Consider the following 24,092-nt stretch of genomic DNA (forward strand, 5'->3'; position numbering starts at 1 on the left):
TGGTTGTTTAATATACAGTGGTACCTTGGGATACGAACTTAATTCATTCCAGAAGGTTGTTAAGAGTGCCGATACCGAACGAATTTGTTCCCATAAGGAATAATGTAAATTAGATTAATCCATTTCAGACCCCCAAAAATACACTTAAATAATTGTTACAGTTTTGAGCTGTTCGTATCCCGAGGTACCACTGCATTTATAAATGGGGTTGTAAAAGAATTATGGGGAATCAAATACAAAATGGGAGTAGACACACTTTTTGCTGATGATACTGTACTTATGGGAGATTCTAAAGAAAAGTTGCTAAGGTTAGTGGACGAGTTTGAGAGGGTGTTTAAAGGTAGAAAGTTGAAAGTGAACACATATGAGTATCAAACGATTTAGATAAAGGAAAATTGGACTTCACATTGGAGAGAGGGAGTATGGAAGAAGTGAATGTTTACAGACATTTGGGAGTTGACTTGGCAGCATATGAAGGATCAGGTTAACCATAGACTGATGAAGGAAAAAAGGTGAGTGGTGCATTGAGGTATATGTGGAGACAGAAAACATCCATGGAGGCAAAGAAGGGAGTGTACGAAAGTACAGTCGTACCAACACACTTATATGGGTATGAAGCTTGGGTTGCAAATGCTGCAGCAAGGTGGCAGTGGAAATGTCTTGCCTAAGGGCAATGTGTGGTGTAAATATTATGCAGAGAATTCGGTGTGGGGAAATTAGGAGGTGTTGAGTTGGTTTGGTCATCTAGAGAGAATGGATCAAAGTAGAATGAGTTGGAGAGCACATAAATCTGTAGGGAAAGGAAGGCAGGGTAGTACAGTGGTCCCTCAATAATCGTCCGGCCTGAAAGTCGTCCATTTCGGAAATAGTCCCGTTATTTTGTCTACATTGGGTCGCAAATGGTCCGTTAACTCGCTAATCGTCCTTCGTCCGGGATGCGTACTCACGCTCTGAGCCGCCTGGGCCTGCCTTCCCAGCCAGTGTGCCATTGTTTACCAGTGAGTGACGGTCCCCTCACTGCTCCTATGAAATACAGTGGTCCCTCGTTGTTCGTAATTTTCCTGACACCCAGAAGCATTAAAACAAAAAAAATTTTTACATGAAATATAGATGTAGTACATAAACAATACAATGGGAAATGATGAATGAAACATTAACAGCATAACACTTACCTTTATTGGAGATTCTTCTTAGTGTATGGGAAACTGGAGGAGGAGAGAGAGTGGATTATTTATAGTTTGTAAGGGGAATCCCCTTTCAGCAACACCAGGTACCAATCGCTTCTCTGGGGTTGCTTCTCTTCTCTGTTTCTTAATGCCACTAGGACCAGCTTGAGAGTCACTGGAGTCCTGTCTCATAAAATAACTGTCCAGAGAGCTCTGTTTCTGGCGTCTCTTTAACACTTCCCTAAAATGGCCCAAGACTTTGTCACTGTACATGTTGCCAACATGGCTTGCAACAGCCTTGTCAGGGTGATGTTTCTCCATAAATCTTTCCATCTTACCCCACATTGCAAAAATCTCCTTAATTTCTGAAGAAGGCACCTTCTTCCATCTCTCTTCCTCCTCCTCTGCAGCAAGATTCTGAGCTGCGATCTGTTGCTGTTCCTGCTGAAGCTCTTGCAGCTCCTCAGTGGTGAGCTCTTCGTTGTGGTCTTCCACCAACTCTTCCACATCCTCCAAACTCACATCCAACCCCATGGAACTCCCCAGTGCCACAATAGATTTAACAACAGACATAGGCTCATCAGGGTCAGTCCCAAACCCTTCAAAATCCCTCTTGTCGACACAGTCTGGCCACGATTTTCTCCAAGCAGAGTTCAAAGTCCTGGTAGTCATTCCCTCCCAAGCCTTACCTATAAGGCTTATGCAATGGAGGATGCTGAAGTGTTCTCTCCAAAAATCACTTAGGGTCAAATGAGTGTCTGAGGTCACATTAAAGCACCTTTGAGACATTGCTTTGGTGTAGAGTTTTTTAAAGTTTGCAATGACCTGCTGGTCCATGGGCTGGACGAGAGGAGTGGTATTCGGGGGCAAGAACTTTACTGTGATGAACCCAAACTCCTTGAAAATTAGGTCATCCAAGTTTGGAGGATGAGCAGGTGCATTGTCCATTACTAGGAGGCACTTGAGATCCAATTTCTTTTCCAGGAGGTAATTCTTCACACTAGGGCCAAACACTTCATTGAACCACTCGACGAAAATTTCCCTCGTGACCCATGCCTTACTATTAGATTTCCAAAACACACACAATTTACTCTTCATAACATTGTTTTTCCTGAACACTCTGGGATTTTCAGAATGGTACACTAGTAATGGCTTCACTTTGAAATCCCCACTAGCATTAGCACAGAACATGAGCGTCAGCCTGTCTTTCATAGGCTTGTGTCCTGGCAGTGCCTTTTCCTCCTGTGTAATGTAGGTCCTCTTTGGCATTTTCTTCCAAAAGAGGCCTGTTTCATCACAATTGAACACTTGTTCAGGTTTCAGTCCTTCAGCCTCTATGTACTCCTTGAATTCATGCACATATTTTTCAGCCGCTTTGTGGTCCGAACTGGCAGCCTCACCATGCCTTACCACACTGTGTATGCCAGTACGGTTCTTAAATCTCTCAAACCAACCTTTGCTGGCCTTAAATTCACTCATTGCAGGCAATTTCTTTAGCAGATCGTCGTGCAACTGCCTAGCCTTTTCACAAATAAGCGACGTCATAACACTATCTCCTGCTAATTGTTTCTCGTTTATCCACACCAATAATAACTTCTCAACCTCTTTGAGTACTGGTGATCTCATTTTTGTCAGCATATTTACCCCCTTTGCAACAACAGCATCCTTGATTTCCTTTTTCTTGGCCACGATGGAACATATGGTTGTGTAGGGTTTGTTATACATCCTGGCCAATTCGGCCGCACTTAAGCCACTTTCATATTGTTCAATGATGTTTTTCTTAAATTCAATCGTATTTCTCACCTTCTTTACCAAAGGCTTGGCACTAGGAGCTTTCTTTGGAGCCATGGTAGCTTATTTAGTACTTGCAAGCACTAAAATGAGTGGAATATTATGAAATATTTCGTAGGAGCACGTGAGGGGACCTTCGCTCACTAGTAAACAATGCCAGACTGGCTGGGTAGAGAGGCCGCCCCGGCTCACACCGTGCGTATGCGTCCCGGACGACCTACTATTCGCGAGTCAATCTATGATTAGCGAGCCCATGTTATACAAAAATATCCCTATGATTTCCGAAATCTACGACTCTCGAGCCCTACGATTATCGAGGGACCACTGTATTCCACTGATTTTAGTGCTTGCAAGTGCTAAACAAGCTACCATGGCTCCAAAGAAAGCTCCTAGTGCCAAGCCTTTGGTAAAGAAGGTGAGAAATACGATTGAATTTAAGAAAAACATCATTGAACAATATGAAAGTGGCGTACGTGTGGGCGAACTGGCGAGGATGTATAAGAAATCCCGTAAAACCATGTTCCATCATAGCCAAGAAAAAGGAAATCAAGGATGCTGTTGTTGCAAAAGGGGTAAATATACTGACAAAAATGAGATCACCAGTACTCGAAGATGTTGAGAAGTTATTATTGGTGTGGATAAACAAGAAACAATTAGCAGGAGATAGTCTTATGACGTCGCTTATTTGTGAAAAGGCTAGGCAGTTGCATGACGATTTGGTAAAGAAATTGCCTGCAACTAGTGGTGATGTGAGTGAATTTAAGGCCAGCAAAGGCTGGTTTGAGAGATTTAAGATGCGTACTGGCATACACAGTGTGATAAGGCATGGTGAGGCTGCCAGTTCTGACAAAAAAGCGGCTGAAAAATATGTGCAGGAATTCAAGGAGTACATAGAGGCTGAAGGACTGAAACCTGAACAAGTGTTCAATTGTGACGAAACAGGCCTCTTTTGGAAGAAAATGCCAAAGAGGACCTACATTACTCAGGAAGAAAAGGCACTGCCAGGACACAAGCCTATGAAAGACAGGCTGACGCTCATGTTCTGTGCTAATGCTAGTGGGGATTTCAAAGTGAAGCCGTTACTAGTGTACCATTCTGAAAATCCCAGAGTGTTCAAGAAAAACAATGTTATGAAGAGTAAATTGTGTGTGTTTTGGAGATCTAATAATAAGGGATGGGTCTCAAGGGACATTTTTGTCGAGTGGTTCAATGAAGTGTTTGGCCCCAGTGTGAAGAATTACCTCCTGGAAAAGAAATTAGATCTCAAGTACCTCCTAGTAATGTACAATGCACCTGCTCATCCTCCAAACTTGAATGACCTAATTCTGAAGGAGTTTGGGTTCATCACAGTAAAGTTCTTGCCCCCGAATACCACTCCTCTCCTCCAGCCCATGGACCAGCAAGTCATTTCAAACTTTAAAAAACTCTACACCAAAGCAATGTTTGAAAGGTGCTTTAATGTGACCTCAGACACTCACTTGACCCTAAGAGATTTTTGGAAAGAACACTTCAGTATTCTCCATTGCATAAGCCTTATAGGTAAGGCTTGGGAGGGAGTGACTACCAGGACTTTGAACTCTGCTTGGAGAAAATTGTGGCCAGATTGTGTCCACAAGAGGGATTTTGAAGGGTTTGAGGCAGCCCCTGATGAGCCTATGTCAGTTGTGAACTCTATTGTGGCACTGGGGAGTTCTATGGGGTTGGTTTGGAGGATGTGAGTTTGGAGGAGCTAACCACTGAGGAGTGGAAGAGTTGGTGGAGGACCAGGAGGAAGAGAGATGGAAGAAGGTGTCTTCTTCAGAAATTAAGGAGATTTTTGAAATGTGGGGTAGGATGGAAAGAGTTATGGAGAAACATCACCCTGAGAAGGATGTTGCACACCGTCTTGGCCCATTTTTGGGAAGTTTTAAAGAGACGCTAGGAACAGAGAAGTAACCCCAGAAAAGCAATTAGTACCTTAGGTGTTGATGGAAGGGGATTCCCCTTCCAAACTGTAAATAATCCAATCTCTCTCCTCCTCCAGTCTTCCATACACTAAGAAGAATCACCAATAAATGTAAGTGTTATGCTGTTAATGTTTCATTCATCATGTCCCATTGTATTGTTTATGTACTACATCTATATTTCATGTAAAAAATTTTTTTTGTTTTAATACTTCTGGGTGTCGGGAACGAATTATGGACGATTATTGAGGGACCACTGTCTATATAACGCTCAAATTATGCATTAAACCTGAAAGGGTCATACAGATATGTATACAAGATAGTATTATATACATTATTTTATTAATAATTCACAATTATTTGAAATACTAAAAGTACAAAACAACTTCAAAATTACAGAAATGGTAATTGAAGATAAGAACACCAGAAAAATCACAAAAGTTTGTACTGGTAATATTAATGGTCAGATAATGAAACATTGTACACATACAATTAGTACAGGTTGGCCATCAGTAATCCGGAACTAATTTCAGCTAGCATAATTTAAAATTTCATCATTATATTGACTCGGAAATTGTGCATATGGTTGTAAATCCACAGCAGCAAGCCAGTGGAGGAGAAAGTAATGATGACAATGAAGGAGATATAGCAGAAAGCCTCTTTTCTTTCTTTGTTGGTTTTATAAGGGCCCACTGATAACATAAGCCTGGTTTCTCGATGGTACGAGAAAAAATTGTCGCCCAAGGCTGGGTGATGAGAGATAAGGAACAAAAGTTCCTTTGTAAATAGAGACAGAAACTTGAAGTTTCCAATTAGAACTGGTGGACTCCCTTGCCAAGCCCCAGCAGAGGGGGACTCCCACCGAGTTCAGTAACCGGCTCCCCACCAAAGACCGTTAAAGAACTTTCTGCAGAGCGGAAAAAAAAAATGGAGCTGGCTAAAGTAAGCCAATGAACAGGTGCCCCTCCTGTAGAGTGCCCAACAGGCAAAAAGAGACTAGGACAAGCATGTCAGACAGAACGGTGGAAATTTGCCACTGATACACAGGCGAGAGATGTCCATACCTGACAAAGGCTCGCGCAGAAGTCCCCAGCCGAAACTCTCTCTATTGATGGGTAAATTAAGTGTATTCTAATCTAACCACTCTGTAATCTGGCAAACTCACTAATCCAGCACAGTACAGGTCCCAATGATGCCGGATTAGTGATGGCCGACCTGTAATTGACAAATTAAAATTTTACTTTTCTGTATTGCAACAAATTTTTTCACTGTATTGATTATGCCAAAGGCATATAATATTAAATCAAATGCACACTTTCTTCAATGCTTCATAAATTCCTAAACAACCAAAAACTACTGCTACTCACTGTAATGCAAATTAACTCTTTGTAAAAATATATATTTGTATTGATTAAAGAAACAGTTCTTCTTTGGGCCTTGTTATTTTATATCCTTAAATAATGTATTTGCCACCTTCAGCAGATGGAGTGACACTATAGTAACACACATTTATGCAGTTTGACTTGATGAAGCCCAGTGCATGAGCAAATCATTAATGGAAGATTCCATTAGTGTGTCAGTACCATCTTTAGCAGATGGTTTTATGAGCTCTTTGCTGATTTTGTGATGACAAAGGCAATATGCAGAGTTACAATGCAGTACTTTATCTGAAAACAATTATGTCCACCTGAGAGTTTATCAAGTCCCTGGTTGAAGAAACTTTCAAATAAAATAATTCACCATTTTATACACTGGTCTTGGAGTTATGAAGTAACATATAGAAAAAAATGGCTGCATACTCACACATGCAACAACTGATGATCACAGGAGACTTTCTTTACAACTGAAAAATAACATTATTTAGGTTCTGCTGATAATTCTCTGGTTGTAACTTACTGACCAACTTCATCTAAGACATCTTGAACAAGTTGAGCTTTCTTCTTCCCAGAAACCTTCACACCTCGCTCCTGCAACCATCCTTTGAGAATGTCCACGGTCAGTTTGTCAGCCTGTTGAGAACAAAGCAAATAAACCTCCCACACTCATAACTACTGTATAAGACTGAACTGCCAACATATTGATGCTTTTGTAATTTCTTGATCCAAGTGACTGGCTGTACCCTACCCTTCCTTGGATTATCTCCCAGGTATTGTATAACCAAAAGGGTTTTAGCATTTTCACACACAGAGTCAATATGTCCTACATTCTAAACAAGCAATAAAATCAAAGTATAACAAAGCAACATCTACCTTGCCAGCCTTGGCCATGGTCTCAACATCAATACTTGCTGGATCTGGTTTAACTTTCTTGGCTGCTGCAGCCGAGCTGGTAGCTGGCTGTTTCTTCACTGGATGACTTGGATCATACGAGTTAGGATAAACTAGATCTTGAAATGTTTTAAGTAATGTGCCAGCCTTCTTGCTTATGAGTTCATTATTAGGTACTAGAAAAAATCAGAAAAAATGTAATTAGTGGATATAGATACTACGATAAATTCTTACCCATATCGGCTATTTTCCCCCACTTAGGTAGGGTGACCCAAAGAAGGAAACATTCACAATCACTCATACAATAGCTGTCTTGCTAGGAGTGCACAGAAATCACAAATCACATGACCCTCCGAAATATAACTTCCATATTTTATGCCATTTAAAATAAAACGTAAAAATTAAATGTTTTCTTCACACATGTTTTGTCTCATTTCTTTACCACTGTAAGAAACATCATACAATATATTAAGGGCTTGATTTTTAAAGAGGCAAAGAATATGTTTTAAGGATATACAGAATACAGTGGACCCCCGGTTAACGATATTTTTTCACTCCAGAAGTATGTTCAGGTGCCAGTACTGACCGAATTTGTTCCCATAAGGAATATTGTGAAGTAGATTAGTCCATTTCAGACCCCCAAACATACACGTACAAACACACTTACATAAATACACTTACATAATTGGTCGCATTCGGAGGTGATCGTTATGCGGGGGTCCACTGTATTTTTGTGTAGGAGAGAAAATGGCACTGCATACGGAGTGAATGTGCAAACTGAATACAAAATCCTGAATACTTCATAGGGAAAACAGGGTTGCAGTACAGGAGGCCCTCCACATTTGCAAGGGTTAGGGGATCAAGAACCTTGAAAATTCATGAATGTTTGGTGTGCAAATATGATGTAGGGAAACATAATAATACTGTACTGTAGCATTTGCAAATGTTTTGATGTGCAAATATATTGTAGGAAAATATAATAGCAGCATTTATTTAGCCTAACAATACCGCTTCCTTAACCTATTGAACCACGAACAATCATAAAACACATGAAAAGATCGTCAAATATTGTATATACAGCTAGCCTTCCACTTTCGTGAGCTTCGAACATTCATGAATGCCCAGCTACCCAATCATGTTTACCAAACAATTGCGGGAAAAAAGTACGGGAAAATGCTTCTCGCCACGTCCCCACTACCCTCCCTCTTACCCCCCTCAATCGGCAGCCTGCCACTCACTCAGTCATTGTCCAGTTACTGGACACTAGATTCATTTTGTCATGCAGTTACACTCCATATAATCACCTCCATTCAACTGTCATCAGTAACTGCATGGCTATCATCGTTGTCCTTGTCATCATCATCACAAGTTGCCAGAGTTCGTCTGCTAACGAGTGGTGAGTGTTTTGTTTGTTCATTATTTGTTATTAAACCATAACATGTATATACAATATTTTACGATGTTTTCATGTGTTTTATGATTGTTCGTGGTTCAATAGGTTAAGGAAGTAGTATTGTTAGGCTAAGTAAATGCTATTATTATATTTCCCTACAATATATTTGAGCATCAAAACATTTGCAAACGCAACAATGACGATGATGATGGTGATGAAAGTTAGCTATGCAGTTACTGATGACAGTTGAATGGAGGTGATTATATGGAGTGTAACTGCATAGCACAATGAGTCTAGTGTGTGGATTCTTAACTCTTCACTGCCAGCGTCACTGCCGACAATGTTAGTCAGAGGAAGGGTAGAAGGGACCTGGCGGGAAGCATTTTCCTGCATTTGTTTGGTAAATATGATTGGGTGGCTGGGCATTCGAGAATGTTCAAAGCTCGCGAAAGTGGAGGGTAAGCTGTACACACACACACACGCCTGACAGTACCATTTTTCCTCCCAGGCCACAAAATATATTCCATATAATATTAAAACCTATTCTTAACCACTATCTTAAATGTGTTTCCCCAGATTATGAGCCAGCTTCAGACAATATGGAAGCAAGCTGGATGAGAATCAAAGGTAAAAGAGTTCTTAAAATTCAAAATAATTTGTTCTTTAGAATGTTATTAAGCCTGACTGATACAATGTAAAATGAGTCCATGACAAACAACTTGCAAGCTTGGAGGAAAAAGTTAGCTAGACAATAGATATAGTTACGAAGAGTTAGAACATATAACTGCAGGGAGTACAGTATAAAATATCCTGGAACAATGTGCACACACTTCCAATATTTCCTGAAATACTCTTTTTAGCTTTAATAACACTAATATTGAAACATTAATTACAGTATTGGCTCTGGCAAAATCAATAAAATTTTTTAAAAGATTCTGACTGATTTTAATAGTAATTTATGTCACAATTACAGTTGGCAGACACCTCAGTCATTACCTATTTTTTTTTTTTTTTTTTTTTTCAACAAGTCGGTCGTCTCCCACCGAGGCAGGGTGACCCAAAAAAGAAAGAAAATCCCCAAAAAGAAAATACTTTCATCATCATTCAACACTTTCACCACACTCACACATTATCACTGCTTTTGCAGAGGTGCTCAGAATACAACAGTTTAGAAGCATATACGTATAAAGATACACAACATATCCCTCCAAACTGCCAATATCCCAAACCCCTCCTTTAAAGTGCAGGCATTGTACTTCCCATTTCCAGGACTCAAGTCCGACTATATGAAAATAACCGGTTTCCCTGAATCCCTTCACTAAATATTACCCTGCTCACACTCCAACAGATCGTCAGGTCCCAAGTATCATTCGTCTCCATTCACTCCTATCTAACACGCTCATGCACGCTTGCTGGAAGTCCAAGCCCCTCGCCCACAAAACCTCCTTTACCCCCTCTTTCCAACCCTTTCGAGGACGACCCCTACCCCTCTTTCCTTCCCCTATAGATTTATATGCTTTCCATGTCATTCTACTTTGATCCATTCTCTCTAAATGACCAAACCACCTCAACAACCCCTCTTCTGCCCTCTGACTAATGCTTTTATTAACTCCACACCTTCTCCTAATTTCCACACTCCGAATTTTCTGCATAATATTTACACCACACATTGCCCTTAGACAGGACATCTCCACTGCCTCCAACCGTCTCCTCGCTGCTGCATTTACCACCCAAGCTTCACATCCATATAAGAGTGTTGGTACTACTATACTTTCATACATTCCCTTCTTTGCCTCCATAGATAACGTTTTTTGACTCCACATATACCTCAACGCACCACTCACCTTTTTTCCCTCATCAATTCTATGATTAACCTCATCCTTCATAAATCCATCCGCCGACACGTCAACTCCCAAGTATCTGAAAACATTCACTTCTTCCATACTCCTCCTCCCCAATTTGATATCCAATTTTTCTTTATCTAAATCATTTGATACCCTCATCACCTTACTCTTTTCTATGTTCACTTTCAACTTTCTACCTTTACACACATTCTCAAACTCATCCACTAACCTTTGCAATTTTTCTTTAGAATCTCCCATAAGCACAGTATCATCAGCAAAAAGTAACTGTGTCAATTCCCATTTTGAATTTGATTCCCCATAATTTAATCCCACCCCTCTCCCGAACACCCTAGCATTTACTTCTTTTACAACCCCATCTATAAATATATTAAACAACCATGGTGACATTACACATCCCTGTCTAAGACCTACTTTTACCGGGAAGTATTCTCCCTCTCTTCTACACACCCTAACCTGAGCCTCACTATCCTCATAAAAGCTCTTTACAGCATTTAGTAACTTACCACCTATTCCATAAACTTGCAACATCTGCCACATTGCTCCTCTATCCACTCTATCATATGCCTTTTCTAAATCCATAAATGCAATAAAAACTTCCCTACCTTTATCTAAATACTGTTCACATATATGCTTCAATGTAAACACTTGATCTACACATCCCCTACCCACTCTGAAGCCTCCTTGCTCATCCGCAATTCTACATTCTGTCTTACCTCTAATTCTTTCAATTATAACCCTACCGTATACTTTTCCTGGTATACTCAGTAAACTTATTCCTCTATAATTTTTACAATCTCTTTTGTCCCCTTTCCCTTTATATAAAGGGACTATACATGCTCTCTGCCAATCCCTAGGTACCTTCCCCTCTTTCATACATTTATTAAATACAGTATATCCTAAATCCCCCCACTTTTAACAGGACAAACAAGAAAAGAACACTTGTATCTACTTGCTCCAATCTAACATTCACACAGGCATAGTGGATACTCTAGCCAACCTCTCTAAACCTCCTTAACACCCTTTTGTCAATCCTTCCTGTAATAGACTCCATACAGCCTTCCACCTACTCCAACTCCAGATTTATGCACCCTCTTGGTGAACCAACTCTGCTCCCACCTTCCTATGAGACTAAATCATCTCAACATTTCCTCTTCTGTTCCCTGAATTATTGACAATGTGTACTAATATACTAGGTAGTAGGTTGGTAGACAGCAGCCTCCCAGGGAGGTACTACCATCCTGCCTAGTGAATGTAAAATGAAAGCCTGTAATTGTTTTACATGATGGTAGGATTGCTGGTGTTTTTTCTGTCTCATAAACATGCAAGGTTCCAGGTACGTCTTGCTACTTCTGCTTACACTTAGGTCACACTACACATACATGTACAAGCATATATATACACACCCCTCTGGGTTTTCTATTTTCTTACTAGTTCTTGTTCTTGTTTATTTCCTCTTATCTCCATGGGGAAGTGGAACAGAATTCTTCCTCCGTAAGCTATGCTTGTTGTAAGAGGCAACTAAAATGCCAGGAGCAAGGGGCTAGTAACCCCTCCTCTTGTATATATTACTAAATGTGAAAAGAGAAACTTGTTTTTCCTTTTGGGCCACCCCGCCTCGGTGGGATATGGCCGGTGTGTTGAAAGAATGAAAGAAGAAGTGTACTAATATGCATAAACATGTTTTAAAATACCTGTAATTGTTTTACATGATGGTAGGATTGCTGGTGTCTTTTTTCTCTCATAAACATGCAAGATTTCAGGTATGTCTTGCTACCTCTACTTATACTTAGGTCACAACACATGCATGTACAAGCATATATATACACACTCCTCTGGGTTTTCTTCTATTTTCTTACTAGTTCTCATTCTTGTTTATTTCCTCTTATCTCCATGGGAAAATGGAACAGAATTCTTCCTCCAAGCAAGGGACTAGTAACCCCTCCTCCTGTATATATTACTAAATTTAAAAAAAGAAACTTTCGTTTTTCTTTTTAGGTCATCTGTCTTGTTAAAAAAAAAATTAAAATGCAAACTATTGCAAGCATTTTTTGTAGATAAGATTTATCACTTTATTACTGTATATCAAATGGAGTGCAACAATTTAACAAAAATAGTAATAAAGAGAAACCTTCAACTCACAAGTATAATCTGTTACAGGTTCTAAATGCAATCTGTTCAGGGCCAAGGCTTCAATATTACGCCAATGTGTTTGAAGTACAGGATCATCAAAGTTCTCCGGTGCATACTTGAAATGCAGTTTTTTGATAACTGCTTTCGCTGCATCCACTTGGTCTGTAGTAGCACGAACTAAATTCTTCAATTGTATTTTGCGAAAATCATCTGTTAAACCAATATTAAAAATAATATTATAAAGTTATAAGTGCATGGCTATGCTAGTAGAAGCACTAGCTTTATAATACTGTATTAATGATGAACACAATAACCAAATTCTTACATCTTGTAATTTTCATATTTGTAAGCTCTACACAGTCAGAAAATACAATATCTTATAAGCAGAGTATCTTGGTCCTTATCTATGTTTGTGCTATAGTAAGATAAAAAGGAGATGGTGAACAAGGAGAATATTGTCTGTGGGTGAGACGAAAGTGAATGAACTAAACGCTGAAACAGCTGGGAGCAAATAAGCACCTATTGGGACAAAAGGTATGGGGTTGGTTTAAGAATGAACTACCAGTACTAGTGTGCAGAAGACATTGGTAGTTATAAGAGGATAGGTTTAGATGAAAAGAGAAATAGTTGTTGGAATAACAAGGTAAAGATGGTAGTAAAGAAGGGAAAAAATGGCATATGACAGGTTTAACAATTTATAAATGATATAGGGAACGCATCTCCATGGGGAAGTGAAAAAGAATTCTTTCTCTGTAAGCCATGCATGTTGTAAGAGGTGACTACAATGCCAGGAGCAAGAGGCTAGTAACCCCTTCTCCTGTATAAATTACTAAATTTAAAAAGAAAAACTTTTGTTTTTCATTTTAGGTCACCCAGTCTCAGTGGGATACAGCCAGTTTGTTGAAAAAAAAAAATGGGGAAGGCAGAATATAAAATTTTGAGGGAAAAAAAAAAAAAACGCCAATGTGCATGTAGGTTAAGCTTTATCAGCAAATTTTGCCAAGAGTAAGAATTAGTTTTAAAGAGAGATTATCAAGTTAAAAATGCCTAGGAAAAGCAAATGGACTTGGCAGCTATAAATGAAAGAGAGAACATGTTAGATGGGAAGGCAGAGATACTAAGAAGACAGAGAAAATAATTTGAATAGCTATTAAATGCTGATGATAAAAGGGAGGCAGTGATTTCATGCATTGGATTTGACAAAAGTGCATTAGCAGTGGGTAGAATGAATGGAAAAAAGCAACCTGAATTGACAGGATTACGACAGATATTAAAAGGTGTACCTAGAGACTGGCAGAGTGCATAGTTCCTTTGTTTAAAAGGAAATACAGGACAAGAGAAAGTGTAGGAATTATAAGGTAATAAGCCAGTTAAATACACTGGATAATTTTTTTTTTTTTTCCCAACAAGTCGGCCGTCTCCCACCGAGGCAGGGTGACCCAAAAAAGAAAGAAAATCCCCAAAAAGAAAATACTTTCATCATTCAACACTTTCACCACACTCGCACATTATCACTGTTTTTGCAGAGGTGCTCAGAATACAACAGTTTAGAAGCATATACATAAAAAGATACACAACATATCCCTCCAAACTGCCAATATCCCAAACCCCTCCTTTAAAGTGCAGGCATTGTACTTCCCATTTCCAGGACTCAAGTCCGACTATATGAAAATAACCGGTTTCCCTGAATCCCTTCACTAAATATTACCCTGCTCACACTCCAACAGATCGTCAGGTCCCAAGTACCATTCGTCTCCATTCACTCCTATCTAACACGCTCACGCACGCTTGCTGGAAGTCCAAGCCCCTTGCCCACAGAACCTCCTTTACCCCCTCTCTCCAACCCTTTCGAGGACGACCCCTACCCCGCCTTCCTTCCCTATAGATTTATATGCTTTCCATGTCATTCTACTTTGATCCATTCTCTCTAAATGACCAAACCACCTCAACAACCCCTCTTCTGCCCTCTGACTAATACTTTTATTAACTCCACACCTTTTCCTAATTTCCAAACTCCGAATTTTCTGCATAATATTTACACCACACATTGCCCTTAAACAGGACATCTCCACTGCCTCCAACCATCTCCTTGCTGCTGCATTTACCACCCAAGCTTCACACCCATATAAGAGTGTTGGTACTACTATACTTTCATACATTCCCTTCTTTGCCTCCATAGATAACGTTTTTTGACTCCACATATACCTCAACGCACCACTCACCTTTTTTCCCTCATCAATTCTATGATTAACCTCATCCTTCATAAATCCATCCGCTGACACGTCAACTCCCAAGTATCTGAAAACATTCACTTCTTCCATACTCCTCCTCCCCAATTTGATATCCAGTTTTTCTTTATCTAAATCATTTGACACCCTCATCACCCTACTCTTTTCTATGTTCACTTTCAACTTTCTACCTTTACGCACATACCCAAACTCATCCACTAACCTTTGCAATTTTTCTTTAGAATCTCCCATAAGCACAGTATCATCAGCAAAAAGTAACTGTGTCAATTCCCATTTTGAATTTGATTCCCCAAAATTTAATCCCACCTCTCTCCCGAACACCCTTGCATTTACTTCCTTTACAACCCCATCTATAAATATATTAAACAACCATGGTGACGTTACACATCCCTGTCTAAGACCTACTTTTACCAGGAAGTAGTCTCCCTCTCTAATACACACCCTAACCTGAGCCTCACTATCCTCATAAAAACTGTTTACAGCATTTAATAACACTGGATAAATTATATGGCCGAATTATTATGAAGAGAGTTAGGAGTAAGACAGAAAGTAGGAGTGCAGAAGAACAACAAGGATTTAGGAAGGGTAGAGGATGTGTAGAACAAGCGATTAGATTGAAGCACTATTTTTTTATTAACACATCGGCCATTTCCCACCAAGGTAGGGTGGCCCAAAAAAGAAAAACTATCACCATCATTCACTCCATCACTGTCTTACCAGAGGCATGCCTACACAACAGTTATAAAAATGCAACATTAACACCCCTCCTTCAGAGTGTAGGCACTGTACTTCCCATCTCCAGGAATCAAAACCGGCCTGCCAGAGATTAAAGCATATAAGTGAAAAAATACTAAGTTAAGGGTAAAGAACCAATTGTCACATTTATGGATTTAAAATTTACAATAAGGTGAACAAGGAAGAAATGTGGCAGATGATTTAAATACCTAAAATTGGTACAACATTGTGGGATACGGCTGGTGCGTTGAAAGAAGAGAGGTACAACATTACTGAAAGCAGTAGAGGGCTTTTATATGAAGTGAGGTCCAGGTAAGGGTATGCAAACAAGAAGGGGACTATTTTCTAGTAAAAGTAGGGATGCATTGTTACCATGACTGTTTAACATACCTATAAATGGGGTTGTAAAAGAAGTGAATGTTAGGGTGTTGGGGAGACGTGTGGGATTCAAAGATAATGAATCTAAAACAAAGTGGGAGTTGCTATTTGTTGATGACAGGTCTTTTGACAGATTCTGAAGAGAACCTGCACAGTTGGTGAATGAAAGTGTGGAGGCAAAACTAAGTGGAAATGTATGAGATGGTACTTGATGGAGTGTAAAAAAAAGTGATGTCGTGTTACTGTGATGGTTGTGTTCCAAGCAGATCTTTTCTTGGTTAATTTAGTCAACAATTCATATTTGGGAGTGGACGTGTCAGCGGATGGGTCTATGAAAGATGAGGTGAATCATAGAATTGATGAGGGAAAAAGAGTGAGTGGTGCACTTAGGAGTCTGTGGAGACAAAGAACTTTGTCCTTAGAGGCAAAGAGGGGAATGTATGAGAGTATAGTTTTACCAACGCTCTTATATGGGTGTGAAGCGTGGGTGATGAATGTTGCAGCGAGGAGAAGGCTGGAGGCAGTGGAGATGTCGTGTCTGAGGGCAATGTGTGGTGTGAATATAATGCAGAGAATTCGTAGTTTGGAAGTTAGGAGGAGGTGTGGGATTATCAAAACTGTTGTCCAGAGGGCTGAGGAAGGGTTGTTGAGGTGGTTCGGACATGTAGAGAGAATGGAGCGAAACAGAATGACTTCAAGAGTGTATCAGTCTGTAGTGGAAGGAAGGCGGGGTAGGGGTCGGCCTAGGAAGGGTTGGCGGGAGGGGGTAAAGGAGGTTTTGTGTGCGAGGGGCTTGGACTTCCAGCAGGCATGCGTGAGCGTGTTTGATAGGAGTGAATGGAGACAAATGGTTTTTAATACTTGACGTGCTGTTGGAGTGTGAGCAAAGTAACATTTATGAAGGGATTCAGGGAAACCGGCAGGCCGGACTTGAGTCCTGGAGATGGGAAGTACAGTGCCTGCACTCTGAAGGAGGGGTGTTAATGTTGCAGTTTAAAAACTGTAGTGTAAAGCACCCTTCTGGCAAGACAGTGATGAAGTGAATGATGGTGAAAGTTTTTCTTTTTCGGGCCACCCTGCCTTGGTGGGAATCGGCCAGTGTGATAATAATAAAAAAAATAAAAAAATTCATATTAGTTAATTAATCAGTAATTCTTAATAGTTAGTTTCTTTTAAAAAAAAATTAAATAAAATGTCACAGAAGGAAGACATTATTAAATATTCTTTACAAGCACTGAGGATATGCAGCCTGAATGCTTAATACCACTAGACAATATTTTTTAACAATATAGTAGTTTGTAAATGTTATATACATAATTTTAAGATTGAAATGCAATCCCTCACATTATGAGAGAAAAAGTACCTTTTATTTAAGCATGATCTTCTTGACTTTCAATAAAAACAAACAAAAGAGAAAGGAAGATTCTTAGTCCATTCTTATTGCCAAATTCACTGTTCTTATTTAATAAAATAAGATGGCATATGCAAGTAATTCTTTACTGTCCCATCAATGTAAGGGCAGGCTGCTGCTCCACTATGTTGCCTCTAACACACACTCACACGAATTAAACTGTTAATAATTTTTTATTTGGAAAATAGTGTACTGTTGCAGATCATGAGAGAATAAAAGGACACAATACTGTGACTGGAACAATATACAAATACGTAACCCACACGTAGGAGAATAAAACTTACAATGACATTTTGGTCCAACCATTAACTAGTTAACGATCCAAATCGAACCAAAATGTTATTATCAGTTTCATTCTGCTTCTATGTGAAGGTTATTTGTGCACGAGGTGCTTATAAAGTAAATATAACAACAGTTAAATAAACCTTATTGCAAAGGCAATTATTTCACATTTCAAAATAGTTACTAAAATAATCAGAACTTTTGATGTTGACAGAAATGTTTTGGTGACCAACATGGCCCCAAAAAAACAAGTACTAGTGTGTACTACATGACGAAGAACAATAACATAATACGTATTAGAGATTATCTTACCAGCAAATGGCAAGTGACAGGCAATAAACCCTGGTGGAGTTATCTGACTGTTTTTATCATCTAGCTCCTCTTGCTGGGGTATCAATGCTGCATATGACACCGAGGAACCTTGACGTGCAATCAGCCGCACAATTGCTGCCATTTTTCGTGCTAAACAGCGATCTAACAGAGCTGCAAACATTTTGTTGCTACCTGTGCAAGAAATTTTTAACTTTACATAACAGAATAAAATATAATCAACAATCCTCTCTCATTTCTAACTCTTTTTAAATACAGAACAACTGAATTTAGATTATGTAGGAGGCAAAATAAGAAATTAAAAAAAATGACAATAAAATTTTGGAGTGAGATTAACAAGTTAAGAAAGCCTAGAGAACAAATGGATTTGTCAGTTAAAAATAGGAGAGGAGAGTTATTAAATGGAGAGTTAGAGGTATTGGGAAGATGGAGGGAATATTTTGAGGAATTGTTAAATGTTGATGAAGATAGGGAAGCTGTGATTTCGTGTATAGGGCAAGGAGGAATAACATCTTGTAGGAGTGAGGAAGAGCCAGTTGTGAGTGTGGGGGAAGTTCGTGAGGCAGTAGGTAAAATGAAAGGGGGTAAGGCAGCCGGGATTGATGGGATAAAGATAGAAATGTTAAAAGCAGGTGGGGATATAGTTTTGGAGTGGTTGGTGCAATTATTTAATAAATGTATGGAAGAGGGTAAGGTACCTAGGGATTGGCAGAGAGCATGCATAGTTCCTTTGTATAAAGGCAAAGGGGATAAAAGAGAGTGCAAAAATTATAGGGGGATAAGTCTGTTGAGTGTACCTGGTAAAGTGTATGGTAGAGTTATAATTGAAAGAATTAAGAGTAAGACGGAGAATAGGATAGCAGATGAACAAGGAGGCTTTAGGAAAGGTAGGGGGTGTGTGGACCAGGTGTTTACAGTGAAACATATAAGTGAACAGTATTTAGATAAGGCTAAAGAGGTCTTTGTGGCATTTATGGATTTGGAAAAGGCATATGACAGGGTGGATAGGGGGGCAATGTGGCAGATGTTGCAAGTGTATGGTGTAGGAGGTAGGTTACTGAAAGCAGTGAAGAGTTTTTACGAGGATAGTGAGGCTCAAGTTAGAGTATGTAGGAAAGAGGGAAATTTTTTCCCAGTAAAAGTAGGCCTTAGACAAGGATGTGTGATGTCACCGTGGTTGTTTAATATATTTATAGATGGGGTTGTAAGAGAAGTAAATGCGAGGGTCTTGGCAAGAGGCGTGGAGTTAAAAGATAAAGAATCACACACAAAGTGGGAGTTGTCACAGCTGCTCTTTGCTGATGACACTGTGCTCTTGGGAGATTCTGAAGAGAAGCTGCAGAGATTGGTGGATGAATTTGGTAGGGTGTGCAAAAGAAGAAAATTAAAGGTGAATACAGGAAAGAGTAAGGTTATGAGGATAACAAAAAGATTAGGTGATGAAAGATTGAATATCAGATTGGAGGGAGAGAGTATGGAGGAGGTGAACGTATTCAGATATTTGGGAGTGGACGTGTCAGCGGATGGGTCTATGAAAGATGAGGTGAATCATAGAATTGATGAGGGAAAAAGAGTGAGTGGTGCACTTAGGAGTCTGTGGAGACAAAGAACTTTGTCCTTGGAGGCAAAGAGGGGAATGTATGAGAGTATAGTTTTACCAACGCTCTTATATGGGTGTGAAGCGTGGGTGATGAATGTTGCAGCGAGGAGAAGGCTGGAGGCAGTGGAGATGTCATGTCTGAGGGCAATGTGTGGTGTGAATATAATGCAGAGAATTCGTAGTTTGGAAGTTAGGAGGAGGTGCGGGATTACCAAAACTGTTGTCCAGAGGGCTGAGGAAGGGTTGTTGAGGTGGTTCGGACATGTAGAGAGAATGGAGCGAAACAGAATGACTTCAAGAGTGTATCAGTCTGTAGTGGAAGGAAGGCGGGGTAGGGGTCGGCCTAGGAAGGGTTGGAGGGAGGGGGTAAAGGAGGTTTTGTGTGCGAGGGGCTTGGACTTCCAGCAGGCATGCGTGAGCGTGTTTGATAGGAGTGAATGGAGACAAATGGTTTTTAATACTTGACGTGCTGTTGGAGTGTGAGCAAAGTAACATTTATGAAGGGATTCAGGGAAACCGGCAGGCCGGACTTGAGTCCTGGAGATGGGAAGTACAGTGCCTGCACTCTGAAGGAGGGGTGTTAATGTTGCAGTTTAAAAACTGTAGTGTAAAGCACCCTTCTGGCAAGACAGTGATGGAGTGAATGATGGTGAAAGTTTTTCTTTTTCGGGCCACCCTGCCTTGGTGGGAATCGGCCAGTGTGATAATAATAATAACTGTATTCTTAATCATAATCACAGCATAATACAATACTGAAAATGGAAAAACAGCTAAGACATGCATCTAGCTTATCCTTGGGTCAAGCAGAGGTGTGTAGGCTGTTTCAGTGACCTTTTATATCCAGTAATAATAACAAGAGAGAAATGTTACTTGAATGAATGATAGTTTTTACTGTTAACTGATGACATTAAAAGTGAGAGAAATCTTTGCTGTGCTAGTTTTTAATTTTAGTGATGGCAGATAAAAGACTATAATGATTTAAAATGGCTGTGGCTTTCCTGAGCAACTGAACACTGTCCAAATCACTTCAAGAAAATTTATCATAAAAATTAAACACCAACTTAAAAAATTAACAATTCTTGAGTTTACCTTTAACTGATTTTTCATCAGGGTAAATGAAGTTAGCAGGTTTGACATGATAATATGGTTTGAGACTGCTGATGGGTTTGAACCCCAAGAGCTTCATTCCTGGATCGTAAACCTTGTTAATGCTACGTGCCTCATCCTGTGATAGAAGAACAATGAATAACAGAAGGCTATGCTTCAAACAGAGAATGTTTGCCACCAGGACATCATATTATCTACTGGTAACTGCAGTATTCTTGGATCATATATAACAAGTAGCCACCCCTTGATTTAGACAAGCATTTGGAAATGGTAATAAACATTGCCTCACTAAGTGTGCCACAGAGAGACATGCTTTACCCAAGCTACCATCTTGCAGGCAGCTCAGACTTTAAATTCTTATTAATTTTATAAAAGACAGCTATTAAAATCTTCAAGGCTACTCTAACTTAAGCAATTAAAAACTGTTCAAATCTGAAAATAGCTACAAATGAATACTTAAATCTCAAGTGTAAATTTAGCATTTGTTGGTGGAAACACCATGTAACACACAGAATAAGCACAAGTTTTGGTGTTTCTTTTAATGCTTTGCATCCTATGGGCTTTTCAATTTTTTTTTAACTCTCTTGAATGTTTTAGAATTAGAATACTGTATTATTATTTTAATTATTATTAGTTTAATACTGGATGTCTCCCACTGAGGCAGAGTGACTCAAAAAAGAAAAAACAAAAGTTTTTCTTTTTACATTTAACAATTTGTACAGGAGAAAGGGTTACTAGCAGCTTGCTCCAGGCATTTTAGTAGCCTCTTATGACATGCATGGCTTACAGAAGAAGGATTTTCTCCACTTCCCCATGATTATTATTATTATTATTAAAGTTCAACCTGAGTACAGTAAAGATTTGTTCTGGTGCACTGTTTCTCTTCTGTTAGAAATTCTTGCCAAAGATCCTCTAAAACACATCAGTAATTTATAGATTTCTCAAAGTATATATGGATAAAACTGTCCATTTCTAATATGTTTTAAGCTTAAAAAAGCTGGTTTAGCATGTTATACAGGAAGGCCCTGCATTTTGTCGTCCCCCTTTCTGGCTGTTTTCAACTGAGCCACTGATCATTATGTTCTGTGTTTTTTCTGTTTTTCTGCCATTTTTGCATAACAGCTGCATCAGGGAAAAGTGACCATTGTCATATTTTAAGATATGTATTGTATGTACTGTATATTCATTTTTTTTTTTTTTTAGGCCCTAGCTGTATTGAGCACTTAATATTTGACAGTGTAAAAATGTTATCAGACATTTTTCATGCATCGGATAGTGAAATAACCCATATTTTCCACTCACTAGCTATTTTCGCTCATCATCTGGGATCGGGAACTTAACCACCAAAAAAAATGGGGCCCCCCTGTATACATTTTTGCACATTTCACTAAAAAGATACCTATGGAGATGGAGAACAAAATGCTTCACCCACTGGTGAAAGACTTCATTAAAATTAATGTAACTCTCAGAAGTGATACTGACAACATTTCTGATTGTAAAATTAAAGCTTTTTTTTTTTTTTATACATAAAAGTGAAATCGTACTTCTTTATTTCTCCTCCATCCTGCTAAGTTACAAATATTAGTGTCATTAATGGGCTTACCAGTGTAAACTTGATGCTCTTCCCACCATACACCTGGTATTTCACGTAGTCTGAGGGCATCAACAACTCTCCAGTATCCTGAGAATTTGGAAATGTTTTAAATGTCATGGTATTATGCAATTCTATGAAGTTAATTATGTGAAGAAAAGTTCAAACATCTTATTCCTTGGTTTTCCCAATCTGTCTTACATAAAATTAATCACATTTTATTATGACAATGTTATACAGTACCACCAAAATTAGAAATAAGATACATGTGCAACATCTGGGGGCCTTTACCTGGAAACATATTGCCAAACAGTAGCTTTTTGACTTCAGTACAGAGATGATATGCAAAAATAGAAGATGAGGTAACCCATCCCTCAGCATTGCAGAACTATACACAAATGACAGAGGAAGATGAGGTAATCAGTCCCTCAGCCTAGAAGCTAGTGTGTAGTACCTTAAGTCTTGACATTTTCTTTAAAAAAAAAAAAAAAAACTTGTAGAAAACTACCAACACTCTCTAGGGAATCCCTGATGAAGTTTTTATTTTATTACATTTAGATAGTTACTCACAAACTTGTAAAAACATGACTAAACAAATCACAAAACGGGCGAGTGCTTGAACCCATGGCAAGCAAGTCCTAATACTGTACTTGCTTGCCAGTGTGTCATCCACTAAACCATATAAGCCTAATAAGATTCATTCAACTAAGTATATTTCTATACACCTTAGGTAGGTAGCATGGGCCCCAATGTGACTAGAAGTCAGCCAGAAGTGTGCTGATATCACACTCATTTTACCTCCCCCCCCCTTTCCCCTCCACTGACTGCCACATCCCCATCCCTCCTTTAGAGTGCAGGCACTGCCCTTTCCATCTTCAGGACTTAACCCAGCTAACCACTTTCCCTGAATCCCTTTAAAAATGTTACCTTGCTCACACTATATTATCCTTATTTCAACATCTATGAAGTCTGGGTTGTAAATGTATAGAGTTCTCAACAACAGAGGGCACCAAACAAATGAAAATCAAATATAAATGCCAAATATATCTTTTGCAACCTACCTATTCAGCTTTTGTCCAGCATTCATAATCCAATATTGTTTTTGTTTTTTCCCCAACAGGTTGGCCATCTCCCACCAAGGCAGCATGACCCAAAAAAGAAAGAAACACTTTCACTATCTTTCACACATAATCGCTGTCTTTGCAGAGACTCCCACATACGACAGTTTAGACGTCACTCCAAACAGCCAATATCTTGTCTCCATTATATTTTTACCCTTTATTTATTTTTATGTATTTACTACCCCTTGATACTGCTGTTTTAATAATCAGTTTTAATGCTTGCAATGATCATTGCATTTATAATCTTATCTTCAGACAACTCAGTTATGATATATTAAAATAATCTAACTATTATGTCAAGTAATTCTAAAGTCCTGGTCTTAAGGTTACTCAAAATGCTTAGCATAGCTATGGGCTTTTCCATGTATTACACAGTCACTTTTGTGCGGAAGAGTGTTCTCTTCCACACAACAAAGATAGATGTGGGAGAATCAACATGTCCCTTCCCTGCTCTGCACTGAGCAAATATAACATACAAGAGAAACAAAACTTTCACATCCTGACACATTCATCCAAAAGCAAAGCTACAAACCACAGTATGGGTGGGATTAGAACTCATGGCAAGTAAGTGATAAAACTCCAGGCCAGTGTGTAGTAAGCCACTGAGCCAGTTGGCTACAATAAGATTCATCCAACTAGGTATATTTATACACCACAGGAAAGTTAGCATGGGCCCCACCATGACCTAGTTGGATGAATCTTATTGTAGCCAGCTGGCCCAGTGGCTTACGCA

General features: G+C 39.2%; 1 protein-coding gene across 1 annotated transcript in view; it reads right to left on the reverse strand.

Moving 5' to 3' along the window:
* Positions 1-6,649: 6,649 nt before the first annotated feature.
* The window catches only part of LOC138851702 (X-ray repair cross-complementing protein 6-like), a 69,805-nt gene continuing 52,362 nt past the window's right edge, over positions 6,650-24,092 (reverse strand). Inside the window, exons 7-12 of the mRNA XM_070081103.1 lie at positions 22,251-22,392; positions 20,630-20,765; positions 17,923-18,114; positions 12,565-12,765; positions 7,150-7,343; positions 6,650-6,909 (exon numbers count right to left, since the gene is read on the reverse strand). Coding sequence (XP_069937204.1) covers positions 6,793-6,909; positions 7,150-7,343; positions 12,565-12,765; positions 17,923-18,114; positions 20,630-20,765; positions 22,251-22,392 — 982 coding nt within the window. The 3' untranslated portion in view covers positions 6,650-6,792. The remainder of the gene's footprint in view (positions 6,910-7,149; positions 7,344-12,564; positions 12,766-17,922; positions 18,115-20,629; positions 20,766-22,250; positions 22,393-24,092) is intronic.

This window comes from Cherax quadricarinatus, unplaced genomic scaffold, assembly GCF_038502225.1.
Source record: "Cherax quadricarinatus isolate ZL_2023a unplaced genomic scaffold, ASM3850222v1 Contig1692, whole genome shotgun sequence".
Lineage (NCBI taxonomy): Eukaryota > Metazoa > Arthropoda > Malacostraca > Decapoda > Parastacidae > Cherax > Cherax quadricarinatus.